The sequence below is a fragment of the Thunnus maccoyii genome, chromosome 19, assembly GCF_910596095.1.
Source record: "Thunnus maccoyii chromosome 19, fThuMac1.1, whole genome shotgun sequence".
Lineage (NCBI taxonomy): Eukaryota > Metazoa > Chordata > Actinopteri > Scombriformes > Scombridae > Thunnus > Thunnus maccoyii.
Genome location: NC_056551.1, coordinates 8,504,194 through 8,519,594, shown reverse-complemented (window position 1 = coordinate 8,519,594; position 15,401 = coordinate 8,504,194). Strand labels below are relative to the sequence as shown.

Here is a 15,401-nt window from a genome sequence, read left to right as displayed (position 1 = left end):
AGTAGCAATATGGTACAAAGTAGTTGGGTTAATCCCATACAGTCTATGGTTGATCCAAGGGGGAATGAAGGGGAGAAACAAATTCAGCAGCATTGGATTTCATAACAACATTTGACAGTTCCAAAATTCCCCAAATGTAGTTAAACGCATTTTTAGAAACTCTTCAGGAATTTTCTGCATCATATGATAGAGCCAAACAGGCATAACTGTTACCATAATAAGACAGACTTGAAATAGGATTGATTAATTTACCAGCAGATAATCTGCACTTTCCACAAGATGAAATTCTACAGAATTATTTTTGGTTCCTTGAAGTAGTGACAGAGTGAGACATCTTTATTTCGCCCTCTGTGTTATGGGTGTTTGATCCCTCCACTATGTCTTACAGACGGTATGGACCCAGTTTTCATTGTATTTTATTGCATCTCACTCAATTATTAGATTTCATAAATAATAATAAACTTTATTTATATTGCATTTTTCAAAAACAAGTTTACAAAATGTTTCACAGACATAAATACAGATAAACACAATGCAACTACAAATTAGAATAAATTCAATGCAATCAAGAAATAGAAACAGATCAAAGACAATGAATAAAAATCCGAAGAATTAATAAATGAATAAAACATAAAACGAAACAAAAAGAAAACACTCTTAATTAAATGCCATTTTATAAAAATTCGTTTTTAAGAATATATTTTAGAGGACACTGATGTAGCTTTTCTGATTCCCAATGGAAGGTATAAGGAAATAATAAATAAATAAGGAAATAAAATTCGTCAACATTTTGTCAATACCTTCTTGACTAGTGTTTTTTGTATTTATGTATCAAGCAACCTGCACCTGCAAGTCAAACTTCAGGGATATAAATTTAGAAACCATCTGTGTCACCAAGAAAAACGTCCGCCCCGAATTTCCGCCGGGTTCTTGCACGCTGAAGTTCCTGGCTGTCACCAGCAATCTAATCTCATTGTACCGGAGTCCCAATGAAGGTGAGCGTGGTGTCGCGTCGTTCTCTGTTTACCTGAGACACCTGTGCCCCCTGTGTTGTTAACACACACACATTAACGTCCGCCCTCCGGCCGAGAGAGGACGAAAACCCGACTGCTACAAGGTCAGTGATAACAGCTAGGCGAGCTAGCCGCGGCTAACAGCGTTAAATGTCTCCTCCGTTTAACGTAAAGCTATTAATAGTTAATATTACCTGTCACGTCTGAATGTTGTGTGCCGTTTTGCTTAGTTTAAGTGGAGCTTGAAGTTCACGTCAACTGAAACGTTACCAGCGTTAGCATCTCGTGTAGCAGGTGTCACTGACTTTTTTTTCCCTTGGTGTGTAAAACGTGCCTAAATTAGACTTGTATTGACTTGTGTTATATGTGTGTTTGTGTGTAGGATGAAGGGGCTCCCTGTGCTGTCCCTGCTCCTCTGGATGTGTGCGGTGTACTCTGTGGGCATCTACCTGTTTGTGGGTGGATTCCTGCTGGTGAGGCTGGAGGTGAACAGGACCAGCACCTGTAGAGACGTGCTGCACCCCGGAGAGGAGCCGGGGGACTTCTGCCGCGTCCAGCCACGTTTCCGCCGGGCTGTCCTCCTCATCATCGACGCCCTGAAGATCGATTTCGCCCGTTTTGACCCCAACAACACGACGCCCCGACCTTATGAGAACAAGCTGCCCGTGCTGGAGGAAACAGCCTCATCCAGGCCTTCCCACGGCCGCCTGTACCCCTTTCGTGCTGACCCACCCACCACCACCATGCAGAGGATCAAGGGCTTCACTACAGGGTCCTTGCCCACCTTTGTGGATGTAGGTAATAACTTTGCCTCCAGTGCAATCTTGGAGGACAACCTCATCCACCAGCTTGGGCAAGAAGGTGAGTAGTTAGACAGGGATATAAGAATGAGAAATACTTTGTTAACTCCAAGAGGAAATTTAAGTGTCACAACAGCACTGTACAACACACATCACACACAACAATAGAATAAAATAAAATAGTCAAATAGAAAATATTGTTATTATACATTGTGCAATAATAGTATATAATGAAATGAGAGTAGTGAGAGAGAAAAATAGTTATTATCCATTGTGCAATGATTGTATACATAGTATATAATGAAATATGATACAAAATAATGTGCAATAGAAACATTGTTATTATACATTGTGCAGAACAATAATATTTATATAGTGAATATATCTGCAGTTCAAGACCCTTATTCAGGATACATCACATTATGGATGTATCCTGCGGAACTGGAGAGGTAAATATACCTCCAAAATTAGATTAGGAGAGTTACCACTCAGCTACCAAGGGTAAAATATCTGCCACGGCATCAGTGATTAGGGTGTGGTCAGAAGAACAGCTACTTTATGAGCAGTTGGGAACTGTGCTGTATTTTCACTGCCAGAGTGCAGAGCAGTTCAGGGTTTAAAATATGTGTGAGAAAGGAAGAACACACCTCATAAGAAAATCTGTCATGACACTGGTGCAAATATATTGCTAAAAGTCTGATATATCACAACTTTGTATATAACAAACATGTGATCAAACATTGAATTATCATCATTAATAATATTGTTACAAGGTTTAGGAATTGGACGAAGTCTAGAAAAGCATGGACAAGTAAGAGAACTATAGTTTTTGAGATGTCAGTCAGATACCTTTATCTCACATTTATGTTACCTGTAAAAAAAATATCTAGACAGTTATATGGCCATTATGCTTAAAAGGAAACCTTTCTTTCTACCTCAAAAGAAAGATATGGTTTTGTTCGTTCTTAAACGTGCGTGTCCCCTTACAGGCAAACGGGTGGTGTTCATGGGCGATGATACTTGGGAGAATCTTTTTCCTAAGAAGTTCTACCGTTCTCTACCCTTCCCTTCTTTCAATGTCAAGGATCTTCACACTGTGGACAATGGGATCCTCCAGCACCTCTACACAACCAGTATGTATTTTGTTCATATGTTTTTACTGTACCATGAGCTCATACATGTTAACGTACATTATGCAGCCACAGTGGGGGAAAAAAAGGTCTAACTCCTGGCTGTACAGTATGTTAATTTGTTACCTATGACATTGTTATCGGGATACAAAACATTAGAAAGCAGTGATTTACTACAACCCTGGATGGCATCTTCAAATTTCAAATGTGAGAACCTGGAACCTTCAAATGTTTCAAATCTCATCAATCTTTTTGCTTAAAATGTACTTTAACTTCAATTAATCAATAGACTAAAATAGTCACAGATACATTTTTTGTCCATCTAATCGTGCTTCTGTCGTATACATGCACTTCATATCTGTCCATCTGTCACTTGTTGTTGGTTTTGACAGTGGTGGGGGGTGACTGGGATGTCCTGGTTGCTCATTTCCTCGGGGTGGATCACTGCGGTCACAGGTTTGGTCCTGACCACCCGGCCATGGCTGACAAGCTCACCCAGATGGATGGAGTCATCAGGTCAGACAACAGTACAGCTGCTGCGAGCTTGTTCGACAGCATCCCCAGCTGCAATCATCATTATGTGCTGTCTCAGTGCACCTGTAGTTCTGTTCACTTCACACTGTTCACTTGCTGTAATAACACAGTTAAGTTAAGTGTAAGACGCTGACCCAGACAGTCATGGACAGGGAGGAAATATGAGTTATTAGGACAAATTATATCAAAGTTCAGAAATGAACGAGCAACTTGAACATTAAAATCAGAAGGTCAGTATTTGGGAAATCATATATTTTTATAGAAATGGACAGGAACTCCACTGAACCCCTCTGTCCATATTCATCCTTTTCCTTCAGGTCTGTGATTGACCGTCTGCAGAATGACACCCTCTTGGTGGTGATGGGAGATCACGGGATGACAGACACCGGAGATCATGGTGGAGAAAGTCAGAAGGAGACTGACGCCGCCATCTTTCTCTACAGCCCTTCACCTCTTTTTCCCGGACCCCCGTCGCAGGTCAGTAGAGTAGATGCCTTTTTCACACTCAGTTTTAACAAGAGCTCATTGATACTGTAATGAGAGGGAAGGAAATGCAAAGGAACAGTTTATTTTGTGGTCGAGTTGGTAGGATGAATTACTAGCTAACTAATCAGTGTCAAGAGAGGCCTTTGTGTATTTTTAACTGGGTTATACTATAGAAGGCAACCTTTATAACCTTTTATACTAATCAAAGTAAATGACAAGTCTGCTTAAAGCGGCTGTATCAAATGACGATGTGTAATGTCAGTGGCATAGCTCGTAGTGATGAGCCAACAGAGAATTATCACCTGACTCTGCAGCGCCCCTTGGCTTTACGTAGCTTTATAGCAAGTTTCAGCTCATTATTTTGCTGTCCGGCTGCAACGTTACTGTTTTGGTTCACTCTCACTGCTCTCATAGTGTCATTTTCAGCCACAGCAGGCAGCTGTTTTCAGAGAAAAACCTCTAAAAACCCACTATACACCACCTGCATAGCACCAAATGGAAAACAGACACAGTTACCGACTAGCTGGTGAACACAGTGGAACATTTTGCAGCTAAAGAGCCAGACATTTGGTTGTTGCTGTGTAACTGCTGGATGTGTAAATAAGAAACTGTTTGCTAACAAGTTCGCCATATCAACTTTAAAGGTTATTTATTATATGTCAGTCTTCTGTTCACAGCTTTTTTCTGCTGTCCCCTACTGGCCAAAAAAAAACAGTTAATGCAGATTTAAAAGCAAATCAAGTACTACTCAAGTTTATGAAAATGAGATTAGGAATACAGGGTTTATAACCAGGTCTGGCAAACATAGGAAATATCTTTCCCAGTCTTGATAAACACAAAAGTTTAGAATTAATTAGAATAAGTAAGAATAAACAATAATAAAAACAAAACAGCATAAAAGAATAATAATAAAAACTAAGATCTTAAAGATCTTGGCTCAGTTAGAACAGGAAATCTGATGTTAGCGTGACTATCAGTAAAACGTATGAAATCCCACATTCCAGTAATCAGTGAACTAGGTGTATATGCAACAGAGAGCAAGAGATAAGCACACAGCAGAAAGAAAACTCTTGGACCTTTTGAGAGAACAGATCACACTGTCGAACAACAGGAGCAAATCAGTTCAGTCCATGAATGAGCTGATAAGGAACCAGAGGTAATTGATGTCATCAAGGATTTTAATTTCTCATAAATAAATTAGTTTTGTGTGTTTTTTATTTTGCTATCAAACAATAGTTTACATCACGTTTATCTCTCCAATTCAGCAGAGTGTTTGCTGTGTTATGAGTATGAAACATCAAACCATTCAAAGCATTTGCCTGAATCCACAAATTTGATGCTGGCAGGTGGTCTCTGCCTGTTAAGGGGTAAAACACTCAAGTAGTGAACTTCACAGCTCATTTCCATAATTGCAGTGTAATTGGAGCGTTACATAACACATTGTGGAAAACCACGGGTTGCACGACTGTACAGAAAATACCCACCAGTACAAGGAATAGGAGAGATTATTAGACATGATGCTCTATTAGACACTGAGACACTTTTTCTATTCAGTGATCAGTTATTTTTATCTACCAGTAAACAAATCCACTAATCTCACTGATGAATGTAATGGCAGTGGTAGCTGATTGCTTGAGTTGAGTCATTTATTCATAATCTGCTTGCAGTTAAGAGACTACGCCAACTTTTGAGAAATAAGTGCAATTAATCACCCAAAAATCGCCTGTTTGTTTGTGGTAGCTTTATCTGTGCTGGTTGCTATGGTAAGTATTTATAGGCACTTTTTATCATTGAGAGTGTGTCTAATTGAAAGAGAATTATTTTTTGTGTATCAGTCCACTTAAGCCGAGCAGTTTAAGATATGTCATTAATCAGTTACTGATTACATATTAAAATGTCAGTAATGCAGTAATACAACCCCCTTTTATGTCCTCACATTTGTAGCGTGAACCAGACGTGGTGCCCCAGACTGATCTCGTGCCCACCCTGGCTCTGCTGCTGGGAATTCCCATCCCGTACAGCAGCGTGGGGCAGGTTCTCTTGCCTTTATTCCCTCCTCACGGGCAGACAGCAGGTGCAGTTGGAGGTCTCAGCCAGCTGGAGGCGCTGTGGATCAACGCAAAACAGGTACTCTGCTCAGTAAAGAGTTCACTTGTGCTTGCCAGTTAAAATGTCTTCATGTGGGGAAAAAAAGACTTCACTTTAAAATGTGATACATACCCTGGAGGATGTTCAGTTGTACGCAGTGTGTGTTTTTGTCTCTCTGTTTAATTTTACCTGTCTTACTGATGTGATCGTTCTGTCTCTGAAGGTCAACCGTTTCCTGGAAACATACTCCGGCATGGCAAAAGATATCCCACCAGAGAGCCTCTCACAGCTGAAGGATGAATTTGCCCGCCTCTCCTCTGAGTACCTCTCATCGGTTAGAGAGGGTCGGTCACCCTCCCCAGAGCTGGCCTCCTCGCTGCAGGCTTACCTCACCTCCGTCAGAGACACCTGCCGAGCTACCTGGGCCCGATTCAACCCACTTAAGATGGCAGCAGGTTTAGCCATCTTGGCGCTAGCCTGCCTGATGTGTTTCATCCTTTCCCAGCTGTCGCTTGTGCTGGTCAGAGAGAACGGTCCAGTACTGAAGGTCCCGGTTGTGGCGGCGCTAACAGGGGGGGCTTGTGTGGCTGCCGGTCAGCTGCTCACACAGGGCTACATCGAGGTGGCATGGTGTTTGGCAGCCGCTGCCTTCAGCTCTGAACTTTTCTTCTTCTGGAGGGCTCATCGATCCAGGGCAACTGCTGTGGCTAAGAACGGAACTAAAGTTCCAAAGTCTGCTAGCTGGCTGACACCCAGTAGCCTCCTCATCCCCCCTCTCTTGGTGCTCCTCCTCCGCTGTGCCTCTCTGCTCTCTGATAGCTATGTGATCGCTGAGGGCCGTGTAGTCACCTTTCTGGTGTTCTCTCTTGGTCTCTATATTCCCTTCCATCTCAACTGGGAAGGCCTGCTTCTTCCCCCCATCCATGACCCTCTGAAGCCTGCTGGGCTGCTGCCTTCACCCGCCTTGTCCCCATCGACTGTGAGAAAAGAAAGCAGCACCCTCCTAGCCTGCTTAGGACTCCTCGTTGGCAGCCTCTACCTCTCCCTCTCCTTCCACGGCTGTCGGGAAGAGCAGGGCTCTTGCCAGCCATCGCCCTTCCTTTCTCCTCTTTCCCGGATGCAGGACAATCAGCTGAAGAACCTCCACTACATCCTATCAGTCTTCTCCCTGGGCTTGTGGACGTATCTGTTGAGACGATGCCTCCGCCACTACGGTAACCTCAATTCCTCAGGTGGGACAGTGTTCACAGCCCGCTGGATCCTACCACTGCTGTCTGTGTGCCTGGGGCTGCACTGGGCTGTTAGTGCCACTCCAGAGGACAGCTTCAGGAATCTGGCCCAGCTGATCAGCCTGGCACAGCTGGCCCTCCCCAGGGCTGCCTTCTGTCTCCTGGGACTGGGTCTTTTCCTGATCTGGCTAGACCCTCTCACTGTGTTCGTGAAGACAAGGGCCACAGCTTCAGCCAGGGGCTCCTCTCTACCCCCACCCCGTTACCGAGCCAGCACCGGCATCAGCCCCCAAGCAGAGCTGCACCACCTCATCCCCCAGATCTACCAGCGCATGCGTCGTTCCCTGGATGACGGAGAGCTGAGCGGGGGCGGCGAGGTGGACAGCAGGCCTGCTGTGGAGGCCTACGGACTGGGAACGGTCTACTCTGCCCCTTTGCTTCTGTTCTGTGGCCTGCTGGGGATAGGTCTGCTGCTGCTGCACCCAGAGGGCATGGCTCTGTCTTTCCTCCTGCTGCTGCTAGAAATGGGAGCTCTGTTGCACATTCACGCCTCCTCCACCACCCTCAGTGGCCTGCATGGAACATATCCTGGTGAGATACTCAGAATCACACACACAGAGCTTTTCTTTTCTGGTTTGTTTGCCTCTTCTTGAGTCATTGCATTTTGGTTACCTCGGTTACGCTCACACCACTTCTCGTTGTTTCCCTCAGGTGGCTTTAACGTGCCCTGGACGCCCGTTGTGCTCTGGTCCCTGGCTGCCACCCAGTTCTTCCATGCCACAGGTCACCTGCCCACCTTCCCCTCAATCCAGTGGGGCGCTGCCTTCGTGGGATTCCCTGATGGACACACAGGCACCATGCTACCCGCCTCACTGGTTACCCTCAACACCTTTGCCTCACACATCCTGTTTGCAGGTAGCGATCCTACTTAAGAGTGAAGCAGTTAGCAAGTTTAATATGATTTAAAAAAACCATGATTCTTTAGGGAAATGAGGCTGCTGCATCTGAAAAAGTAATAGGATTCAGTTGCTATAAATGATGAGGTTCAGCATAAACAAAGAATAAGAATAAACTAAGCAATAGAAAATATTTTAAAATTACTTGAATTAAATGATAATTTAATTAAAACCATGCATTCATATATGATGTATTCAGTGTGTTGTGGATTATTTATCATTTTTATTAATAAATGATTCATATTTGCAGTGTTACACAGCGGGACATTGCTTAGTTAAAGTACAAAAGTTAAAAAGCTTTTATTTATTTTAAAAAAGTTTTTTTCAGTTATAACAAACTACAAGTATACTTTGTTAGTATAAATCTAACATATTGAAACATTATGTTATGGCATCATGAATTTTAATCTTTATCTCAACAACTCTTATAATAAACACATTCCCATCAATGTTTAAAATATGTTAAAAGGGAAAATTAAAGTGCAATATTGGGAACACTGCTGAAAAAGTTTGTTCTTTAATTGTTTTTTAAATAATATGTAAGTCAGTGTGACGTTCGGTCCCCAAAAAATGTAAACAATACAGAGACTACTGAATATAACATCTCAGTTGAACCTGGTAGCTGCACCACTTTCAGTTAAGCTTGGTTGGTAAAGCAGATATTTGTCACGCCAGAGTGTTTCTGTCGAACACCAAAGTAGTTAAAAGTAAAAGAGTAAAAAGGAAACAGATTTTTAGAATGCTAGAAATGAAATGGTGAACCTGTTGACTTGCTGATTTTGTGTCTCATGTCTCATTGTCTTCAGTGGGTTGTCCATTGCTACTGTTCTGGCCTCTGGTGTGTGAGGTACGTGGGGGCAGAGGAGTAAGAGCTTGCGGAGAAGAAGGAGAGGACGCTGTGATGGAGATGAGACTGAGAGAAAACCCCCAGCAGTTCAGCTCTGCTCTCCTACAACTCTCAACACGCTACCTCTTTATTCTTGGAGCACAGGTACCACCATAGACTAAGAATGTCTGTATAAATTCACATAATGAAGTCTCCAAATGATCAAGTGTCACCAAACAAAAACATGTCATTCAGTTTAGGAATCTATGAGCTGGGATTAAGTCCCCTTTTAGTATGAGGATCATTTCTTTTTTATTTCTTTGGCTCAGTTCCACCTTTTAGAATGTGTATCAGTATCGCATCACTCCACTAAGTATCTGTGCTGTTTTCACAGGTCTTTGCTTCAGTCTGTGCAGCTGCTATCCTCAGGAGACACCTAATGGTGTGGAAGGTTTTCGCACCCAAGTAAGTGCCTGAATGGATTTCCCAGCTCATGCAAATTCACTGACAGTAAAGGCTTTTGAGGATATGGACACGGTATAACTGCAAACCACTTACTCAGGTCACTCAACACACATTAGTGATTGCAAGTCTGCTTTGCTGTAAACAACAACTGTAATGCATATGTGCACATTTACATCTGTAGAAAGGCCTGTCTTTTTTCAGTTATTACATAATTGGCCTTTCTTTACCAGTATTTTAAAATAATTGTGAGCATGAAATGTTGTTTCCTATGACATCTCATCAAATTATGTGTTTTTATAAGTATTTTAAATAAACATGTCAATTTTATACATATTTCAATTTCAACAAAACAGTTTTTGGAGTTTGGAGTTGCATTTTCTGATCAGCATTATATAGAGTTATATTATGTCGTTGGCATGTACCATATTGTCATGTTGTTATGTAGTCATATTGCACAGATAAAGTTAACACTTTCAGGTTTGAAAAGGTTGGTAAGCTTGAATTTGAGATGAATATTGAAACCAGGAAGTTGGAACTGTTTTTAACGGTGATTCCAATGGTCAAAGTCCTGTGTTTTCTCCCTCCAGGTTAATGTTCGAGGCCTCAGGGTTCCTGGTGAGCAGCGTGTTTCTGCTGATCGGGGTCACATTAGTGCTGAGAATAGATTTGGCCGTGGGCCGCTGGTTTAAGAGACTCATCCCCGATGCATCCAGGTAGCGACGGCGCTGCTGCTGCTGCTGCTGCTTTACCACCACAGCCCACCAGAGCTCACTGTGCCACAGAGTAAATGGACATGGTGGTAACCGTAAAGTTTTTTTATACAAACATTGCCATTCGTGTCCAACATAAAGACTCCCACAAACATGTCAAGTGAGGTTGCCTCTTAACTCTATTGAGGGCTAAGTAGTACAATACTGATACTGAGGCCCATCTTTCAGCCAGAGGGACTTCTGCACGTCAACCGAACTCAGCGTTGGACTTTTTTATATGTGGTGTTTTTTGGCGATAAGCTTGTAAACCCTCATACAGTTATTGAGGATTAAGGCCTCTGAGGCCCAGATTGTATGCGGTTAAAAGAGGAAACAACGGTTTCTGAATGTTTCTCCTAAACTCCTGTTTTCTGACTTGTGGATGAAAACTTCCAAGCTCTTCAAGCAAGACAGTCTTGCAAGTGGTTCATAGTGCAGCAGTCAAAAACCTTCAGTAACTACATACAGAAAAAAGCTACACACCTGTCACAGCTGCCTCAGCATTTAAACAAATTTGGCCTTAAATATGTGAAGGTTTTTTAAACACTTCATTACTTAGGCTGAAATACGCATATTGTATGTGACAGAATGGCTGATTTGACAGTCTCATGTTGTTAAAAAAAACAGTAAAATATCAATTAGAGAATTTTCCCTGGTAGAACTGACAATTAGATTTACACCTGAGCCATTTAGCTGACCCTTTTCCATAGTGATTTACAATTAGTGTGCAACTAAAGCTTCTATCACCCGATGTCTGGAGCTAGTGTATTATCAATTCACAAGCGGGTCTACTCCATTTGCCGAAATCCATCCAAGTGCATTACAGCATGTCTGTCATCTAAGTGTCTGCTGGAGGAAGTTTTTTTCCATTTTTTCTATGTTTTTGTATTTTCAAGATGTTGAAATAACCAGTGTTGTCTGGTTACTGCCAATTCATAGAGTATTACTGTGCAGTTAGCTTTTGTTTTTTTTACAGTTTTGGGTACTTAATCTGCCATGGTCTTTTATGTTTTTTAGGGTTTTGATTCCTAACTCTAATGCCTATTTATAATTAAGATTTTATTAATCACTGAGTTTTCTAATCTCAAATGAAACTTTTGTCTTAATTAGGTCTTGTACACCTTTTCCCGGGAATAGGTGCCTACCTTTTAACAAATGCCTTTTTTTTTTTGTGTATGATGTCATCAAGTTGACATGGTCATTAAATCCAGGACCTCCACAAACACTGTCAGTTAATTTATTTCTGCAGGACCTCTGAGTCAGATCTGTTACTGTGCTGCGGCTGTAGTCAGCAGCCGAAGCTCATTAGCTAATACATGATATCGAAGAGATGTTGAGCTCAGGTTGAATTAGCTACACTAGTACTGCATTCCTCAGGCTGTTGTACGGGAGTGATGGGTCGTCAGCCCAATTGATGGTTTGGCGTGGTTGTATGAAGATGGCACATTTGTTTCTGTTTAAAAAAGGAAAAAAAAGTTTAATATATAAATAACTAAAATGATTTTACATTCTGTGAAAACTGTAATAAAAGTTTTTTTTACATGATGTTTTGCTCTCCCAATAATTTGGATTCAAGGATGAGAAATATTAATATTGCACTCAATTTATTCCCAGTTTTGACTTATGATTCTAGATCCATGTTTCAACCTCTGGTTTATTTATTGTAGCAGTGCAAACTATTTATATGGTGCATAAAAGTCGTATTTAATGTTTTGTTTATTGATCTAAGGAGTTGATGGAAGGGATGGGTGCTGCCTTAGGTTTTTACTGCCCATCAGTCAAGGTGATTCATTCATTATTTACTGTGGCTTTCCACATTTCCAGTTACCATAACTCTGTAAGTTGTTGAAAGTATCACTTGCACACATTAGCAAAAGTTCTATGCAAAAGTTTTCTGTGCTTCCATCTAATTCCTATTTTACAACTGAAGATTTTTTAGTTACATATATCTGTTTAGTTACCCTTTAAGAGTTTTTTCATCCTTTAAAAAAAAAAAAAAAAAAAAAAGTCTCAGATGGGGATTCACACTTTTATTTACACATTCTTTAACTATTAATTACAGAATATAATTTGGTCATGGCCATAACATGAGCTGGACAGGGTTGAATGTCTGTGCTAAAAATGTGCAACTCAAAGGGCATGAAGTCATTTATGATTTAGTTGAACTTGATGAGTGACCAAGGATTTGCTGTGGCATCAACAGACTGCTGGCACAGCTTATGTGTACTGTAAAAGTCAGAAATGAAAAAAAAAATCACATAATAATAGAATGTTGAAAATTGAAAAGCATGTTTTGAAAGCCAGAAATCTAAACACCTACCGAAGTAATAACCAAACTTTTGGTATTGATCAAAAGTTCTTTCAACCCCCTGCAAATATATTGGGTTGTTTTTTTGTGCTATGGGCACCTGAAAGATTTTTACAACACACCTTATTTACTTTTTCCCAAACTTTAACCCAGTGGATGTTGTAAAAGAAAACTGAATCACAGGTTATCATTTGATGTATTTCTTCAATATATCATACATGTTTCAGACAGTGTTTAAGTTCAGTTTAGTGTTAGTTAGTGTTTTACACATGTTCTAAATTCCTCTGTGCTATATATATTCTAAACTTAGTTCTTTGCTGTGTAAGATGAGGCAGTTGTGTGTTTAACAGTTAAGTTTATTCTGTTATACCCTTACCTGAGCCAGTGATAAGATAAACTGTAGTTATGTAGATGTTTATGTGTAAAACTGATAAGCTTTAGAGGATAGTGTGGTTTGTCCTTAATTTAATATAGCAGGGATGTTATTTTGTGATGCTACTTGGTGCTTATGTACTGTCATATATGGTCGTAAAGAAAGACTGTTCCTAGGTTAGCTGAACTTCTGACCTATGTTTCTATCTGAGGGTTGGTTGCTGACCTGTAAGGTTAGTAAGCAGATGTCATAAATTCTGTACAAGTAGTATTTAAGGGACTGGTTAAGTGCCAACCTTTCAGACAAAGAAAAGATAGCTAGGTGGTACGTATCTTTGTCTCCAGAACTATGATGCATTATACTTCTGATTGTATTATTTGATTACACTATTTCATAACCTGACAATGCTCTCTTGTGTGTTTATTGAGTGATCAGCAATTTCCCATTACATTTGGGGGCTCGTCCGGGATGCTAACCTGCCGACCTTTTCTCGTAAGACTGACGGACTCCACGATCGGGACAGTCCTAGGAGACTGAGGAACCTCGACGCCCAGTAAGAAAGGGTTTTTTCGGGACGCCTGACGTCTTCCTTTCGAGAAACGGGACGGCAGTAAGTTGAAAGAACCACTTTTATGGGGACTTGTATTGGCAACTGTTGATCTGATTATGTGGAAATTGCATTTGTTTGTTGCTTCTAAATTCTAAATTGGTGGGTTTGACTATGCATTGTTGGTTGTTGAAATAGTGGAGTCATAAGGTTGGTTTTGGGGTTGGAGTCCCCTGTGTGCACTGTAAAAAAGGCAGGGTTAGAGTCCGCTGCCAGGGTCCCTTTCAAGGTTAGAGTCCTTGATAAAAGCTAATAGGGGTTAGAGTCCCCAAGGCTAAAAGTGCGAGGTAAGATCGGGAATAACAAACGTGAGCCTGCGTACAATACGAGGTGAGATCAGAGTTCCATCAATATGTGAGCCTGCGTAAATAAAAGCCAGATAAATAAAGGGGTTAGAGTCCCCAAAAAGGCCTAAATTACGAGGTGAGATCAGAGTTCTATCAATATGTGAGCCTGCGTACGATACGAGGTGAGATCAGAGTTCTATCAATATGTGAGCCTGCGTAAATTGTTAAAAAGCGCTTAGTACGGTACTGTTTTTCTTTGTTTGAGTTACTGCATTTCCCTGTGTGGTTATGTGTCGGCGGCTTCTGTCTGCTTGATGTCTGGGTGTAGACCAGTTCAGGAAATTTTTCCCCACATAAATGCTAACAATTAGTTGTTGAACTCACGAAGAAAAAAAAAAAACAAACAAAAAAAAAAAAAAACACAAGATAAATAAATGGAATAAATAAATAAAGACGAAAAGTGAGTTATGCTGAATGCATAGACTAAATGAAAATAGTTCAATGTGGACTGTTTTGTATGAGTAATTAATGATGCCTGTCCACCTTTTTGGTGATTTACATCGCATGCATTATCAATCTCTTGATGAGCAAGGTCAAATTTTCCTTTCTCCTATTGAAATTATTGAACGCACTGCACAGTTGGTGTGGCGTATTTTTTTAAGTTCTTTTCAACAAGGAAAGGACAAAAAGAAGTGTGAGAAATAGTGATTTGTCTGATTAGGTTAGTGGTCAGACTAGGGAACCAGACAGCTGGTACATATTTTGTCTCCCCTGTTTCTACAGCAGACGGTTAGTCTGTGGGAGATATTTTTGTCACACATTCATTCAGTCCCTGAGTGCATGTCAGTAGGTGAAGAAAAGGGATAGTTTTTTTTGAAGGTTTCTTTCCTTTTTCTTTTTTCTTTCTCTTTTTGAAGAAGTTAATATAAGATTCATTAGAAGGTGTTTATTTAAATATCTTAACATAGTATTATATAATTGGAACAGAATCGCCATGGGTGCCATTAACAGCAATCAGAAAAACCTTCAAAGTCCAGCAAAAGAAATGTTTGATAAGTATGGCTCTGTTGCCGTACAATTTTTGCCAAAGTGGCATAAGAATTCAGGATTTCCTCAATATGGGAGTCTACAACATGCTTCTCTTAGGAATCTGAGAAAAAAAATAGCAAAGAGATTTGAGGATAAAATTAAGAAAGCTAAAGTACGAGCTGCTAAGAAGGTTAATGATAGATGGACAAAACAAATTGAAAGTTTGAAATTGTGGGAAAAAGAAGCAGACAATAGAGAAAGAACTGAAAAAATGTGTAAAAGTGTTAGAACATTTGTTTCCTTGTGTGTGGATGACACATACAACAAATTGGCACAAATGACGCCAAAAGCCCTTGTTGAAGAAATAACGAGTACAACTTATTACACAGTGCCATTTTGTGATCATGTAGCAGATTTTGACTCGCGGTGGCCACGAAGTGGTTCTTTTGAGAAGTCTCAGATATTGTTGTTGCATGAGTTAACAGCTCCACCCAGTCCTTTAGGCCCTTCTGATTGGGATT

At 40.8% G+C, this 15,401-nt stretch overlaps 1 protein-coding gene across 2 annotated transcripts; it reads left to right on the top strand.

Moving 5' to 3' along the window:
* The first annotated feature begins 903 nt into the window (after positions 1-903).
* Positions 904-11,821, top strand: pigo (phosphatidylinositol glycan anchor biosynthesis, class O). Of its 2 annotated transcripts, none has more exons than XM_042395846.1 (11): positions 904-995; positions 1,396-1,874; positions 2,803-2,946; positions 3,336-3,459; positions 3,795-3,954; positions 5,908-6,090; positions 6,275-7,871; positions 7,992-8,195; positions 9,043-9,227; positions 9,457-9,527; positions 10,115-11,821. In XM_042395846.1, the coding sequence occupies exons 2-11, from the start codon at positions 1,397-1,399 to the stop codon at positions 10,242-10,244; spliced, it is 3,276 nt and encodes a 1,091-aa protein (XP_042251780.1). In that variant the 5' UTR covers positions 904-995; position 1,396; the 3' UTR covers positions 10,245-11,821. The 2 variants fall into 2 exon arrangements, with proteins under 2 accessions (XP_042251780.1, XP_042251779.1); XM_042395845.1 differs by having other exon boundaries at positions 904-1,117.
* The last annotated feature ends 3,580 nt before the right edge of the window (positions 11,822-15,401 follow it).

Bases quoted from the DNA above. Each gene is read 5' to 3' on its own strand.
- pigo (XM_042395846.1), top strand. From the start codon at position 1,397: ATGAAGGGGCTCCCTGTGCTGTCCCTGCTCCTCTGGATGTGTGCGGTG. The intron at 1,875-2,802 runs GTGAGTAGTTAG...GTCCCCTTACAG, and splicing joins CCACCAGCTTGGGCAAGAAG to GCAAACGGGTGGTGTTCATG. The intron at 9,528-10,114 runs GTAAGTGCCTGA...TTCTCCCTCCAG, and splicing joins TGGAAGGTTTTCGCACCCAA to GTTAATGTTCGAGGCCTCAG.